The 17,931-nt window shown below is 35.0% G+C and overlaps 1 protein-coding gene across 3 annotated transcripts in view; it reads right to left on the minus strand.

The window, feature by feature from the left end:
* Positions 1–17,931, minus strand: part of LOC118183307 (acetoacetyl-CoA synthetase-like) — a 49,377-nt gene that overhangs the window by 13,818 nt on the left and 17,628 nt on the right. For 2 of the 3 annotated variants that reach the window (XM_035352796.2, XM_035352798.2), the window contains exons 6-12: positions 16,905–17,002; positions 13,672–13,786; positions 11,486–11,567; positions 9,382–9,535; positions 5,846–5,923; positions 3,823–4,015; positions 1,342–1,464 (exon numbers count right to left, since the gene is read on the minus strand). In XM_035352796.2, the coding sequence (XP_035208687.1) occupies positions 1,342–1,464; positions 3,823–4,015; positions 5,846–5,923; positions 9,382–9,535; positions 11,486–11,567; positions 13,672–13,786; positions 16,905–17,002 (843 nt within the window). The remainder of the gene's footprint in view (positions 1–1,341; positions 1,465–3,822; positions 4,016–5,845; positions 5,924–9,381; positions 9,536–11,485; positions 11,568–13,671; positions 13,787–16,904; positions 17,003–17,931) is intronic. The other variant, XM_035352797.2, reaches the window with a different exon arrangement.

Below are 17,931 nucleotides of genomic sequence, written 5' to 3' on the forward strand. Positions count from 1 at the left end.
GACACTTCCGGTATGAGCTGATGCAATTCTTTCAATTTGAGATGTCTATTCTCACGAATTGCTTCCTCTGTTCTCTGAAGAAGGGCATCAGAGATCACAGATGGCCGACCTGTTCTTTGTTCGTCATGAACATCGATCCTACCTTCAGAGCAATGACGACACCCTTTCGTTACATTTTGTCGATTCATAATGTTCCCATAAACAGAAACAATTTCTTTGTGAATATCCGCTGGTCGCTGACCTTATGCATGAAGAAAACATATGACGGAGCGCACTTCGCAATTAGAGGGATTCTGAATCGGCGCAGCCATTTTAAACACGACCTACTCCAACCAGAAACAACGTTGAAATGCCGAACGACCGTGAGGAGAAAGCTAACGGTTCAAGGTTAACACCTGTGTTTCCAACTTTCTCACCAAAACTTTTCTTTTCCTCTGGCGTACGGTGCATCTTTACTTTTCGAAATGCCTGCGTAATATTTCAGTTAAACATTGTGCAAGCATGCTAATATGAAAATGTTTAGACTTCATGAATTCATACTCTTTCCGGTCAACCTTTCTCTATCTTACCAACCCAGTAAATCTAGCAAGAGCTTTATTTCTGTCAGTGCACAAGAAACCGCAGCACTTAACAACTGCCTAGCCGTTATTCAAGAAATTAAGTAAAGTAATATGACTGAGAATGGTTCCTTAGACGAGCTACCTAATTAAATACGACTGTTATTTGTGCACATGAAGTGAAACTCTGGTTTTCATAGCCCTACTTGAAAGCTTTAAATCAATTCCTTCCCAAACTGTAATGTAATCTTCACTTTCACAGGCCATTGTTTTTTCCCAAAGAGCAATTCTTCTCTGTAGAACAATCTCCTTTTCCCCAAAGAGCAATATCTTTTCTTTTTCAGATTCTTCTCCTAACGGAAACGCGCTGTGATGCTCGCATTTCCTTTTTGTGTTTTGATTCCTAATTTGTTAACAACAATGAAGCTTAGAACTTTCGATTTGAACTCTGTGTGTGATATCGGAAAGAAAAGGTTTGGTGATGTGTTTGATAATTGTTCGATAATATGTTCGAAAATTAGAAAGTTGAATATGCAATATTGAGGCCCTGCCGTGTGTCTAAATAGCTAGTGCAGATGGAATATTCGCACATGATGTGTGGTTGAACACTGGGTGTACACCGCCCTTCAGTCTGACCTGAGGTGAGAGATTACCTATTCCAAGAAGAAAATTATAAACTGAAGTACGAAATTACTAGGAAACTGGCCATTATAATGATTAAATATATTTAAAATATAACACTGAATAGCATGAGCGAGCTGATAGAATATTTAATTGGATTTACCATATAAAATACCGATGAAAGTATTTTTTCCAACTATGCTTTGGACGAACTTGATATTTTGAACTTTGACCGGACTTCCACCTATGAGTATCATTCTCAGATTTTCTAAATTAGAGTTTGGACCTAGAATAACAAGAAAAATCTGTAAAATCTATCGGATTGATTATACGGCAAATAAACAAGTGCAAATTCAGCTTACACTGTACACTATCAGAGTTTTAAAAATATTTATGAATGACTTTACATTACTACTTAGTTTAGAAATGAATGATAGTAAAATTATTTTAAGGAAAAAAAAGAAGTTTATGCAGATTAAAATAAACAAAATTTATTTTGTACATTTTCTAAATTCTTGCAAAAATTAAAAGAGAAAACGTATTCTACATCAATAATAATAATAATAATAATAATAATAATAAAATAAAGCGTATACCATACACATTCTAAAATTCTTTCAAAGATCTGGATTATATTTGTTTTGCTATCTCGTTTAGGGAAGAAGTGCGATTTCTTTTTTCTTTTCCTCGATAATTCTACCACGTATTTTTAATAACATTAAAGCTTTAATGATAGGCCTAAAATTTACTTACGAAACATGAATGATATCTAGTACTGTTAAGTTAGAATACAGCGCCACATATTGAATAGGGAGAGAAACGCCCACTTGGCCATCTGGAGAAACAATAGTACATGATTTAATAGTAGCAAGTAATGATTCTGTGACTAGTGTTTCTAAACTAATGAGTGGACTTTATAGCAAAATAATTAATTTGACAGTAATTAACTATTCAGATCTAATACATGCTCTGGCATGTTGTTTAGCCGAATCCAGATGGCCAAGTGAGCGTTTCTCTCCTTATCCAATAGGATAAGGAGAGAATAGGATAAGAATAGGATAAGAATCCAATAGGATAAGAATAAGCTACGCTGTATTCTAACTAAAAATTTTTTTTAGCAAAAGAACTAACTAATTTATTGACAGTAATTAACTATTCAGGTCTAATACAAGTACTATATTAAAAGTGTTAAGGACTAAATATTAAGTTATATAGATTGATTCACTGCAGCATAGAGCCTGTTCGACGTTTCTGCCAACAGCTACTACGAAAGCCTGATATCAGTGCAGTATGGAATCATGGAATTTATGAAATACTCTTGGTATCTCTTGGATGGCTGTGGTATTAAGCAGGCTTGTACGCCAAGATCTTTCTTACTGTCCACGGGTGTAATCTACACTAGATTTTTCAAGTGACCTCAGCAAAAACACAGAGAGGATACGCCTGGTAATCGTGCAATCAAATGGTTGGGACAAAGCGCCAGATTCATTGTTCTCCAAATGTCGCATTTATGTGTTCCTAGACGTCACGATTAAAATGGACTGGGACCTCATCATACTGGAATCGCATATCACAGCGCAGCGATGGCTAGATCTGATTAGATCGGCAAGACTTCCTCCACAATATCTTGTAACGTTGTTTGTCCAAACGAAAAGGCAAGAAATATAAATCTATTAAATGGTCTACCACAATGCTTTAAAAAACGCTGACTGCCAACTGGTTTGCGCTGCACATATTCATGTAAATGGGGTTCTTCGCCGACCATGAATCCGATGGCTGTACATTGTGTCAATCTTCCATGGTGAATTATGCCTCATCTGTAAATAAGATGAAAAGCCAGAGAAAGGGACCTGCCACATTTTCTGCAGTTGCCGTACAGAAAAAGCAACTGTCTGTCGGTAATCATCAGTTTACAGTTAGATGCACGCGTTGCTTATGGTATGCGTGCAATTCCGTCGGATCAAAGGACCTTCAGATAGTGGTTTGGGGAAAAGCGAAACGAGCAACGATTGCTCGTGTGCTGCATGTAGAGTATCTTCTACAATTTACTTAATGAAGCACCATCTTTTCAATTCCAGAGGTCCGTGCCGTTCGTCCCCGTTTCATGACATGTCTCGAACGAAACCGTTTTAAATGACCTTTGATGCAGTCATTCAGTCTTTGATACATCCGTTTTATCCAGTAGCGCTCTGGATGAGGGCGGTGGTTCGTCCAGCAGCTTCATATGTAGGCAACAGCTGTATAAGCCGCATCGGTTTCCCTCTATCGCATTGCGATAGCATTTCAAAACCTGAATTGCTATCTGATCTAGATTCATCTTTAACTTATCTCGCCTAGAAATTCACATGTAAAGTAATGAATCGCACTGCATATAACATGAAGCAAGTATAGTTTATTGGTTGTACTATTTTTCATATGCACTCGAAAATTTCCCTAAATAATGGGAATAAGTTTTTTCCCCCTTTTTCAAGAAATTTGTTCGAACTAATACCGTGGTCTAGCACGTTCAGGGTCTGAAGTTTCAAAGAATGCATAGGGAGCCCTTCAGCTAGAATGGTCTGTTAATGGAGGTTAGACTGTATGTCTGTAGGAGTACTTAACGTAAATGAAATGAATTTTAAATCAAGGTTTTATTTTGACTTACTTGGTACTACTCCAAAATTTTCTAATTTATCCAGCATGCTGGGTAAAAAGGAGCAGTAATTGACTTTGTATTTGGCAAGTAAATCCCATATGTTGATTCCATCTCTTATCCAAAAAAGGCTCCCACAGTATAAAAGGATTGTAATGCCTAGTGCCAGGCTTGGCATGAAGCACTCCCAAACGCTCCATCCCATCTTATACATGTAAAAGGATAAAGATCTTAAAAATATTAATTCAGCATTATACAAATACAGTTAAAGTATAATGCTAAAGTCTCTTTAAAAGCTAACGTATCTTTAATTAAAAGGAGTAATGATCAAACTATAATAGTTACGAGTAAGCACAAATTTACATTGTACAAAAGCAATATGTACAAAATTAATGCTTTAAAGAATTTTAAAATAAAATTAAATATGAATACAGAAATCCATTAAGGACGAGGAACACTAGAAAGAAAATTCGGTTTAATTACAGACATTTACAAGAATATCGTTTGTTTTTAATTTAATTATTCACATAAACAAACGCCAGCTACAAATTATGCATCCCACAGATGTTAGAATTCATTTGCGAGATCTAGATTGACTCTTTCTGAAGACCTTAGGGTCAGCATCGATCGCTGCTGCAAAAGTACGGACATGAAGGGCATTTCGCAGAATGTGCGCTAGTCACTGTATTGTATTGATGGTTTATTTGATTACGGCAAAGCAATCGAGGGCTATCTGCCTAAGGAGAGGGATGCATTTGTGGAGCGCTTTCTAAGGGAAACTGACCCGCATACACGTTACACATGGGGAAAATCACGAAAATGTCCATGCAGCCAGCCTGTTCTCGGGATTCGAACCTAGGACCGAATTACCAGTGTTCAGCGACTCGGCCACTGGTGGGCCTTATTGTCATCGAAATGCATGTCAATGGTTGTTCATCTGAACATTTTTATAAATATCAGACATTATATCTTGAAAATATCTGTGATTAAAACGAAGTTTTATTGTCCAAATTCTTAGTATTTACTGTGCATCCGCGTTCCATTGTACATTGTATTGAGATTATTTCTTTTCAAAGGACGTTCTATCACACTTTGAAGTTGCGCATATTAATTCTGTTATATCCTGTACATTTCAGGACAACCTGATATTAAAATGCATAAAACTTTCAACAAAGCACTTTCTTAAATACGTAGAGCATTATTAAAACTAGTTTTTTTTATTTCTTTTCTGCATAACCTGAAATGAATCTTTATTCTCTATATAAACAATTAAGTAGAAATTGAAAAAGATTTGCTCCGAAAGTTTCCGTCACATATAAGTAGCATGCGCGTTTGTTTAAGCTACGATAATAATTATCCTAATAACTTAGGTATTATTTATTGCTAGTTTCAACTCTTTTATTAAAATTATTTTCACGTGATATTAAAGTTTTAAACTTTTAGCTCTTGAGCTCTTATTATATTTTGTTGAAATAATTGCAATCATACCTTTCTGATCATTCTTTTCTAACAATCCTTTAAGTTAGAAACTGAGCTGATTAAATACTCAATTTAAGTTTTACATAATGTTTCCACATATAATTATTTATAATATTTCTAATTGTTTTATAATACAAATAAAACTTATTTCACCATATTTCCTTTATCTTATATATTTGTTAGCATTATTCTTAAAAATTAACTCAGGTATATTTGATCTTCAGGATATTTATTAAAAATCCTGCAAACGCTTTTAAAGGAAACGCATAATTATATTTAGAAAAATTATATCTGACAAATTATAACCAAATGCTGCGTACTAAAGTAATGGCAACAATATTCTACCTCATGGATAATTAATTACCTTTCTTCTTTTGCAACATTTATATCACAATATTTAGCAACGATTCCAATTTGGATGATAGCAATATTTATAAATTTGTCTAAATTGTGAAAATTTACAGAAGGAAATATATTCATAAACTATCGATTATTGGGCAAATAATTTGACCCTTAACTTCTATCCTTTTATCCAAATGTTTAAAAATAAAATTACCGGGCACCAGGAAATAACAACGTCTCCAGCTTTCAAGTTGTAGTCAAAAGTAATGTTTTCGAAATGATTTATTAGCGTCTGAAATAGAATTAAAATGATTATTGATCCAGCAATGATTTTTGAAATAATTTTAAGTGATTACTTCAACATAAAATAATGAAAATAGTTGACTTGAAGTTTAAAACATGAAAGCAAAATAAATCCTCTGCTGATATATTACAAGCTCGTACCTTAAACACTTGAAAGTCCTTCTGATGCTGCCTAAATGTATCTAGTTTTTAACTCATAAGCACACAGAGCGCGATAAAAGTTAACGAAGCCAGTAAAAATTTAGAGTAAACAAATGAACACATTGTGTAGCTATCAATATGCTTTCTTAGGTTATTTAGCAAAGAGTGTAAATGAAAACTATTTTAAGATTATTTATGAGAGTATTTTTATGCCAAGTTAAACATTTTTAAGTATGAAATATAACAAGGCTACACCCTAACATTTTAAAAATAATTCTGTCATTTAAAATAATTCACAGTAATATAAATATTTGTAGTTAGTAGATGTGTGTAATTATAAGATTACTGAAGTGTTCCGAAATAAACGCATAAAAAATTCAGATAAAAGGTAAAAACATGATGAAACCAACGGAAATATACAAATTTTTTGGAAACTTGTGAATCATCTTCGATTTAATATTTATTTCGAAACGTCTGCTAAGACTTCGCAAACGTGCAATTATGCTTAAAGTTTATACAAAATCAGAAAGAGAGGCTGCCCTTCAATTTGTATCTTATCGTTAGATGAAAATGATAAAATAATCCTTTGAACGCTAATAAGTGCCTAATTTAGGGAATATATTACTATTAAGAAAATCAGACATCATTGAAAAGGTAGCTAAATTATCTGCAGGCAAAAGTCATGGCAACTATTTTTTTTCCCTTGGAGATATCAGTCCGGTTGGAAAATGTGACATACACAGACGAAAGGAGAAGGTCTTAACTACATGTGTGAACAATGAATAGCACTAAAATATCGTAACACACGAATTTAATTAGTATACACGGCAATATAGCCTTCACTGTGCAAAAGAATGATAACACAATACACATGAAGTTGACATGACAAACCTGGGCCTGAAGACCCTCAATGTAGTCCCCTGCTACTGTCAGCCCACGCTGCCAACGTTGTGGGAGGCACTGAACACCATCAGTCTCAGCATTTGCCGCACCATGTGTGAATCGGGTCATTTGTTGACGCACATCATTAGCAATGTCCTCTCGTGCTGCAAACCGAATATCACGTATTGGTTCCTTAATCTTTGGAATGAGATCAAGTCACAGGGCGAAAGGTCAGGAGAGTACGATGGGTGCTCCAATTTTTCCCATCCCCTACGTCGGAGTAGCTGCCGTAACTCTGTTTTATGTGGTCTTGCATTGTCGTGCATAATCATTGCACTGTCCAAAAGATCCGGACGTTTTCCCCGAACGCCACGTCGTACCTGTCACACCAGGGGAAGGATTCTGACGGACCTTCTGCTGCCTTGGTGATCCAGGATGTCGCCACTCGCGGACTGACGTTTCAGTTCTGGTTCGCAAGCTCTGGCCCGAAATTCATCGATGGCGATTATTCATGACAAGAATTGATCGCCGTCCTGTTGCCAGCGTGCAAAGTGGTCGGAGTATATTGCATAGCGCACACACCTTTGAACTTACGTCCGTGCATGCGGTACTCACCGCGAAGCGATTTTGCGTAGCTGTAGCTCATTACGCAGTATCCTGTGGACGGTGAGTTTCTCGATGCCACTTGCCCTCTCTAACTCAAGTAACGTCCATCGTCTGTCTTCATCCATGATGACGGCATGTGGCAAGTCGGACCGCACACTCACCGGTAGTCTCGAGCGTTGCTCACCACTGGTTGACACACGTCCTTGCTGAAACTTTCCTACCCACCATGCTACTGTACGATATGGCAGGGCATTATTCCCAAAGGCTTCTACTAATTTACTGTGACATTCCATTGCATTTCTCCCTCAGAGAACGGCTATTTTGATGTATGCGCGCTGCTCAACACGGGTTACTTCCATCTCGCACGACACTCACCAACTGACTAATTTCAGAGCCCTCGCTACCACAGAGCCAGCTATCACAGAGCGATCTGTTGTTCTGCATACACACTATGCCTGCAGAACTTCCATACGACACATATACGTTTTGTGATCCGTTCACATATCTACAAGAAAAAAAAAAGTTGCCATGACTTTTGCCCCAACCTAGATAGGACAGCATTTGAAATACCCTTAGTATAACTAAGCGCCAAGTGATTTCTTTGCATTTCCAACATCGAGAAAAGCATTTGCGCGTAGAGTTCGCTTCTGTTCAAGAAACGAAAAACATCACATCATCAGTTTTAAAAAGGATATTACCAAAAAGAAGGATTTTATATTTTTGTGTCGTTTATTAAAGACTGTAGAACTGTAATTCAATTTGATGCTTGGAAAAGAAAGCACATATAGTACTTGTAGGGCCACTTCATTCTGAATGCAAGAACTAGTCTCAAATTTTTATACCTGCGTATATTAATACAAAGAAGTAGAGAGACATACAGAAGTGAGAAAATTTTCTTGGAAAGCTATAATTGCGTCATGTTATAAATATAACTGCTGCAGTACTTAATATAAGTATATAAAACATTAATAAGAGGGTGAATTAAAAAAAAAGGTTAAAACGGTAATAAAAATTATTTATCACCAATAAACAGAAAATACAATAGGGAATTAAGAGGCATATTTGTCTATCATAATGCCTATATGCCTTTTTCCACATAATCACCAAATCTATCTAGGCAGTTATCTGAAACCAGGGCTAACTTTTTTGACCCGGCGTGGCACATCCCTGCCCATTGAGTCGGTTCTCGGTAACTGTTTTCACATCACTATCTGAAGATAACCTCATTCCAGATAAATATTCCTTGAATTTCGGAAAGAGGAAATAGGCACTGTGTGCTAAATCTGGGTTATGTAAGGGGTAACTCCAAACTTCTCACCTGAACATTTGCAGCAATTCTTGAGTTTAGCGCGCATGGGACTGCCGGAGGAGACATCATCATTCAGCGTGTCAGGGCTCTTGCTTCGGCTGGCTTCACAGAACCTTGTGAAAGTAACACGGTAGCGATCTGCAGTAAACGGTACGGCCACGCTCCAGATACTTGAACAGAAATTCGAATGAAGGCTCGCACCTCCAAAGACCCCGCCCTCCACTACTCTAACGTCTCGACATTTCAATCACTGCAATCGTCTGCAAACTTACTCTACATAGCCGTAATAACATTTCTAGACAACGATTGCCATCTATCTACATTCTAGGGGAAAATTATTCTCTCCTTGAAAAATTTCTTTTCAAATGCTGTTATTTGTAACTTTTTTTGGAGGTTGGGATACACCTCTGTAAACCTATCTATCTCTGTATATAATAGGTATGTATATTGGTTTAAAGTTTCATGCAGAGAATCACATTATAAAATCTCAAATACATTTATATTCTTACCCCTGCTGAATGAACTACCCCTTTCGGAAGGCCTACAGTCCCAGAGGTAAAGTTTAGGAAGGCTGGATGGTTATAAGAAAGTTGCTCAAATATTATGTCTGGAATGCTACCATCCGGATTTCGTCCACTTCGCAAAAAGTCCTCGAGAAAGATACTAGGGAAAAGTAAGAAATATAACAAATGAAACCTATAGGGAAGATTAAACAGCGCGTTGACATATAATGCTGCTCAAATTTTATTATATTAATTACGAGATTGTATCACGAAACAAGAATAAAACTTAAGGTTCAAACAAGCATTTGGTGTTGCATTTTACTATCATGTGGTTGAAAGGTTAAAATATTAAAATCATGATAAGATTTTTTTAAAGAAAATTTAGGTTTTATATAAAAGAGATTCTGCTAAGTACGTACAAAATTCTGTGAAGGATAGATTTCGCAAAAACAATTCAGAATCATATAGCAGTGCAAGATCACAAGCGTGAACTTCATGTGTTAATGTATAGAGAGCACAATAAATGAAAGAGCATCACATAAGCGAACAAAATACTTTTCATTGTATAGAAAAGATCTATAAAATGCGTTGAGATCAGAAAAGTTATTTGAAGTCTCAACCATGAACTGAAACACTCGCTTGATGCCTTTGGCGCATGGGCTAGCGTACATTTTGGACATTTTCTATCACGTCTCAGACTTAAAGAGAACGTTACTTTTTATTAAATTAGTAATCTTTCTTTACCAAATATAAGCCAAAAGGTGGTGCAGTAACGTGTCTTTGTCAGTAAGTCTGATACCATTCACTAACTTATGGAAGTAGTGTAGTAGTGAATAAAGTAGGTGTAGAGGTGCATGATATAAATCGCTGTATATCTATTAATTTTCAAGTCATTTTTAGTGAACTCAAGCTCTTAATAACTCTGTGGCAGACTTACAAATGAAGGTATATTGTAAGAACGTGTCGGCATTCTCACGGCCAAAAAGAACCACCTGCTGCATGAAGGTCGTGTTTCCTATCCTGCATTTGCTATATGATTTTAATTTGTCTAGATGCAATTTACAAATCCCAGATGTTCGTATACACTCAGAGAAAGAGTATATATGTAGGGCAGCTACAGAGTGATTCACAAATATCTGGCAAAAATGTAAAGAAGACCGTAATAAATATATTTTTTAATGAAGCATATATATGCGGAAATGAAATATTGAAGTGGCACATGACATTGTTGAGAGATGGGTAAACGCGTTCTGCTGGCGTAAATCATCCATCTCCATTTGGATTTCGAGCGGTATGCATCGCTGCACAAAGGCGGAGTCTCTTGATGTTGCTAATGCTCACTTGTCTGATTCATAGTCAACCAAAGCCATGGAATTCCTCGTGGCAAGAAGCACAGGTTTAGGCTCGTCGTTGCAACAGTCTTAAGCACCTTCACCTTAGAGGTGCCGGTGCTATTTAGCATAGTTCCGCTCCCAATTTTAATGAAGAGCATAAAAATACACCGGGGGTGACGGGTCTGAGGGTTCCCCACCACTCTTTCCCTACCATCAACCTCTCGAGATGACGTTCCGCTCGCCGCATATTTAGGATGCCGCAAGAGCACTATAGATTTACAAATGTCCAAGCCTTATCGAAGACGGGAACCCAGGCCCTTCGGAACGGCATTCAGAGAAGCTAAACTCTATACCATTGGGCGGCAGGCGAAGCTTACCAACATGCATTTAATCTATGGACCGTGAAGGGAAACGAAAGAACTCTTCATAGGAGGTACTCAGCAATCGGTCTCTGTACCTCCTTTGAGTAACTGTCTTAGTTGAAGCCCCATAGATAAAATAGATCGGTTAGCAGCGATGCATATCGCTTGACCTCCGAGCGAAGATTCGGTCCATAGGCTCTCAAGGGGATATCTGCTCATTTCGGTCCCCTCCACCTGTATTTATTTTCATAACCCAATATTTTTTAATGTCTATTATATCTAGGTATGCTTCCATGTCTATTGATCTACCACACATTTTGAGGTATTTCAAATGCTTTGTGGAACATTATAAAACGTATAATGTAATGCAAATAATAAAACGTGTTTAAGATAATGCTAATAATAAAAGAGTACCTTTTTTCGATATGTGAAATGCCATCGATTTTCGTTTCCACCTTAGAAGGAATGATAATAATCTTCTGTAAAGTAGGACAACCTAAAAGTATTTCAGAATTGCTTCTTCTAGCTACATTATTTACAAAATATTTAACAACTGTTGTATAATTCAAATAAATATTAAATTTAAACATTTTACTTTTATTTCCCGACTAAGAACAGTCCGAAACCTAATAGCCGATAATATTGCATGATCATAGTGGAACACTAAATGTAAATTACGCGTATTTCCAAAGCTATTTGTTACATCCAAAACTTTTAGCATCTGTATGCCTAATCTCAGCAGTTAAACATTCTTCTGTAACAGCTGCATAACGTCTGAAATTCATATTGATGAATTCTTTGCATTTTGCTGAGAAAAGCTTCAGAAAAATTATGAAACAGGAAGAATAATTAATCTCTATTGCAGTTATGAAAAATATGTTAAATTGGCAATAATAATTTTTCATTGTTTTCAGCAGCGCAGTAATAATTTTCACCAATGAGTTAATGTTAATCAAAATTTTGTTCCGAGAAAACTCAAATTAGTGTAATTGCTTTAGCAGAAATATGATTACGCTCTTTTATGCTTGCATCCGTGTGAAAATGTACTGTCTGAAGAAGCTTGCTTCTTTAATATCATGATTCGGAAATACGTATGAACCAAAGAAACCATCTGTGATATTAGCATTACACATAATATAATATAATAAATAATATAATATATTATGATATTAGCTTTACAGATTAGCGTTTTGGCCATGACCCTATTGGCTGCGACTAGTAGCCAAAACGCAATGTGTGGGCGAGGTCACCTCATCTGCACTTGTGAACTCAGGATGAGAACCTAATGTGTGTTCAGTGTAAATCAGATCCCTTGACCACTTCCAAAGACCGTCAATTATTTTCTAAATTTCAAATTCAAAACGTCTCCCTCCAAAAAAATGTTCAGGAGCTTCTGAGTACAGGAACATATCTACAAAATAGTAGAAATCAATTAAAGTCTTTCTACATAGAGCAAAAACGAAGTGGGTCCAATACTTGTCGTTTTTAAATAAAGAGGCGGCAGTTCCTTCAGAGTACAATATGAAGGTCTGGCTAGCTTTGGCGAAATTTCCGCAAACTTTCGCTGTCAAAGGGACGGTACGTAAATACCCAAAATATTATAAAGAACGCAATTTTTTTATATTGTTTAAATTTTTGGAAGGTTTGATATTTTCATTTTACGAAATGACAATATCTAAAATGTTTCCATTGTACGGAAACTTTGTTAAAATATTTTCAGTGTTGAAAAATACAAAACAAAATTCATTCTGCATGAAAAATCGTATTAATGGGTGTATTGGTGTATTTAATTATGGCAAAGCACACTAGGGCTATCTGCCGAAGGGTAGGGATGCCTTCGTGGAGGACTGTCTAAGGGAAATTGGCTCGTATACACGTTACATATGGGGAAAACCACGAAAACACCCATGCAGCCAGCCCGTTTGCGGGATTCGAACCTCGGACCGAACTACCAGTATTCAGCGACTTTACCGCTCCGCCGCTGGTGGACTCGTATTAATGGAATATTTTTTAAAATTCAGAACAAGTAAGCAATTTATAAGTCACTCAGTACTTTAGACTTAACATATATATGTTTACGGCAAAGTATGAAATCTACTATCCTATAGAATACTTAGGCATTTTATAGAATGCCGAAAACTGGCGGCAATCTATGAAATCATTAAATATTTCACACATTGCTTAGCATTCTATAGAATGCCAAATGACAAACCGGCAAAGTAGGAAATACACCTTCTATTCGTTTCGAGTAACCAAAACTATTTACCAGAAATTAATAAATAATGTAAAAATGTTAAAACGACTACTACTTTTTTCAAATTAATATTTGAGGTTTTGAGAAATGAACGTCTTTTAAACTACAGCCTTATCATAACCGTTTTTTACTTTGCTTAAAGAGCATTTGTCATTGTATAGGATGCCTAGGTATTGTATACAATGACGAGATAAAGCATATAATAATTCTCATGTTTCAAACTTTTCCTTAAAACGCCAAGGCATTTTTAAAATGCCTAGGTATTCTACAAAACCATTTCATGCATTCTTGTAACATACAAACATATTGCTTTAAAAGCAAAACTGAAGTTCATATATATACTTACTCTTCACTATAACGGGTAGATTTTCAATAATATTATAATCCACTCCATTGTCTTGATGATGGTCCACTGCGATCAAGAATTTTGGTTCTATTTTTCCAATAATATTTGATGCAATCTGTAATGTACACTACTGTTATGATTACAAAGTTAAATTTCATTGATTTATTTTTCATTCAAATTGCAAACGCAAATTTTCTCCCATTATTTTGTGATTCACATTTCTTGGAACTTTCAATAACAATCAATGTCCTCTCCATTTTATTTTTACAAGGAATGTGGATAATCTTAGTCTGAATAGCTTTAAAGTATCCATCCGACCACGTTCTAATCGTCAATTTTGATGAAATTTTTCAAAACACGTTTTACTATTTTATTATAAACTTTGTATTTTTAGCTTTCCCCAAATATTTTTGTTTTGTAGAAGCAGCGTTATGGCTGTTTTCGCTCTTCGCCGTGAGCCGGAAACTGTGTTGAAAAGGATAAAAGTTTTTAAAGTGACGAAGATATCAGTTTTAAACTGATATTTTCTCCAGTACCCTAAAATCCGGTAATCCTAAAATAGTTCTTTAAACTATAAATGTTTTTGGCCTTTAATTAACGTAAAGACCATTATGGACTGGCTCCATACCATTATGGAAGCCTGCAAGTGTTTTCTAAATTACGAATTCTGTAAGATTTTAAGAATAGTAATTCCATTTTGAAACTTTTTATATTGAATCATATTTTTCACAATAATCACAACTATATAAAAATGTTCACCATTTAATCTCTTATCATCAGAAACGCTTTTCTAAACTGATATTTATCTTAACTTACGTATATATGCAATTATTTACATTTTTAATTTGTATACGGCCCCTAAATTTGATTTCGGGCTTTATAATATCAAATAGCTCAGTCAATTTTTCTGCTACTGTAATCACATCTTTGTGCTTTATTTTCATAGCGTATAAAATTTTCATAACTATAAGTACGGGGAACGGGGAAACGTGTAAAATGTTAATAATTTCATATTTTATACGAAACTGAATTCTTCAACTTCGAAACACGAAAATGTGAGCTTTTACATCATTTAATACATTAACTAAAACTAATACATATTGTTGAGTTCTGCGGGTTCGTGGATTTGGAGTAATTGATGCTGACATTTTATTAAGAATCAAACAACAATTTATTCTCCAGTATTACACAGGACAGTTCCAAATACTCGTTTACAGTCGTCCAAAAACTACCATAAACACGCTGAAACACTCAGCAACACAGCTTTCCGGCTATAACGGTGAATATAGATTCACGGCAAAGCACTAAAGTATACCTTCCGACTCGATCGATCGTTCTCGAGCTAATTTCTGAACCCAAGATACTACTTGCTCCACGTACAGGCAGGGTATATATAGCTCTAATCTACCTTCGAGAATAATCTCGAGAAAATCGCTAAGAATGCGTTCTGGAATGTTCTCGCTCCGTCGGTGGCCTACTACCAATTTTGTCGCCAAATGAAGGATTTCCCGCCAAATATGGCAACCCTAACCCCGCTTTGCGAGAAAGCTATCTCACCGCAGCTGGGCTTTTATCAACAATATCTATGACCAATGGTTCAGAAAATAAAGGCCGGGTAAAGATTTTTGTGAACACGATGCCGCCTATGTTACATAGATTGGCATTTTCCTCCTCTGTAGTCCCATAAATATATTTTAAAATAAAATCAATTTACTATAAATACTTTCAGTAATAGTATATAACTATATATTCTCTATCAGTTGCAAACAACTTTATACAAAATCACGGCGAGTTATAATGAATAAATGAAGATTTGTACATTTTTTTATAAAATATTATTTTTATAGTAAATAATTAAGAATATTTTACATTCGTAACTTTTCAAAGCTAAATTATATTTAAAAAGTTGAAAATGCTCTTAAAACGAGAACTCGCAGATGCTAGATTTAGACTCAGAACTCTCGACTAGCAGCTATGCAAGTTGACAACATCGCGTCACATCGCGTCACTAACAATTGCCGCAAAACCTTCATATTTAAATAATATGAAGGTTACTCAGAACTTTAGACTATTTTTTGGTTAATTTTTAAAGGTGCCCGGTCACGTTCTAACTATATATATTCATTTTTAAGGCCTTTGTAATATGCAGAACTTAGACGAAATTTGTGAGACCAAAGTCGGACATTACCTTAGTGAAGTAATTTTTACAAATATTCACAATATGTGATGCGCTAGGGGCTTACATTTATACACCTTTATGTAATTTACATTTAAAAAATATTCCACTTTTATCTCGTTTTCTCCAAAACTATTTAAAAAAATTATATTGTTACGGATTTGGTATTTAAATAGCTAATGTTAGTAGAATTATAAATAAAATTGTTTTATTCCCCGTGCAGTGCAGCGAGTGACGAATATTATCAGCAAGATAAGCCGGAAAATTAAAAATACAAGAAAACGTGCATTTAACTTTTAATAAATAAATATCTCTTAATGATTTCGAGAAAATACCATAAAATTATCGCGCATTTAAAACGCTTATATAGGCGGTAGGAAAAACTCTCAATTAGTTATTTAGTTAGTTGCTGTTTTAAGAGTGTGTTTAGAAAACTGCTCTTGTAGACTGTTGCGAATTCACGGATTATCTTTCTCTAGCTGTTTTGAATTAAGTTCTGTTGAACGTTTGAGTAGTTAAAAGATAACTACTGTGAGATATTGTAATACTGTACCAACATCTGAGGAAATTTAAGCATTTTGTTTTATTTGTTGTGATGTTTAGAAAACTGCTCTTGTAGACTGTTGCGAATTCACGGATTATCTTTCTCTAGCTGTTTTGAATTAAGTTCTGTTGAACGTTTGAGTAGTTAAAAGATAACTACTGTGAGATATTGTAATACTGTACCAACATCTGAGGAAATTTAAGCATTATGTTTTATTTGTTGTGATAATAATAAATTTTGTTCATTTTTCATCGGACTTGTGCATTCAATTTATAACGAACCCGTCCGCACGCAACAATATTATTTACCTAAGATTTTCAGGTACAACATTTATAAATCTGAATTGAAAGCAGATAATCATAAAAATAAAGAACCATTTAGATAGATAAAAACAGATAAAAGATTAAACAGATAAAAAAAAACATTTACACATTTCCACTTTAGTAAACTCTGGCACTGAGGAGTAGAACTTTTATGTTAATCGCTTTTGCTTATCATACAGCCATTACTTACACGGGCTCCAATGTAAGGCTGGGGTCCACTCCAAATAGCTCCAATGCTCGTTGTTGCCAACATTGCAAAAACCGCTTCTTTTCTATTTGACATGTAACCTACAAAGAACTTGCGTGCTTTTTCATAACATCCAATTAGCAACAATATTTTAAAAATAACAGATATTTTATTTCATCTGATTTCACTAAATTAATTTATTAAAGTGCTCTTCAATTACACAAGAAGCAGCATTTTGCTGTGATCTGCAGACGCTAAGTTTGGTATTCCCAACTAAATTACGGGAAAATTTGCCAAAACATGGTTTTCATTATTAGGAAAAAAATCAAATAATGTATTTAATGTAACTCTTGTTATTTTCTAACGTTATGAATAGATTTTACTTTAATTCCACATTTCATACTTATTACAGTAGAGTGCCGCAAATTCGACATAATGTGGACTAAGAGAATGTGAAGTTTTACGGAATAAAGAATAGGTTTTTGAGAACTCTTAATATTTAAAGTATGCAGTGTGGGTAAAATTGAGTTCTCGTGGGCAAAAAATAGCATAAAAAATCATGTAATTTTAAAAAACATTAAAAAAAAAGGATTCTTTTGAATTAAAAATATAATCTGTTTTGCTTGTTTCTTTTGAATTTTATGCTTTCTGTATAAATTTCCGTTAAAAAAAGTTATGAAAGATTTCAGATTTTAACGGTCACCCAAAGGGATTTGTTAAGGTTTTTACGCTCTCACTAATATCGGAGTCTATTAGTCTGCTGATACATTCACTCCTGTTAACGCATCTTTTTTTTTTTTTTAATTTTTTAACTTTATTATTAAGCACTATATTCTTCGCACTTACGCCATATAGAGTTCAGCAGCAAAATTGCAAATATTTTATCTAAGGCATAGCAATATACGTTTACAATTTCTGATGCAGCATAAAAATTGTTGGCATACATTTTTCTATTTTCTTTAGTCTTTTCTTAGTTCATTATATCAATGTTCAATTTTGTTACTAAGATGGCTTTACAAAAGTTTTTTTT

This window comes from Stegodyphus dumicola, chromosome 7, assembly GCF_044657685.1.
Source record: "Stegodyphus dumicola isolate Sdum_Otavi_A_Nest chromosome 7, ASM4465768v1".
Lineage (NCBI taxonomy): Eukaryota > Metazoa > Arthropoda > Arachnida > Araneae > Eresidae > Stegodyphus > Stegodyphus dumicola.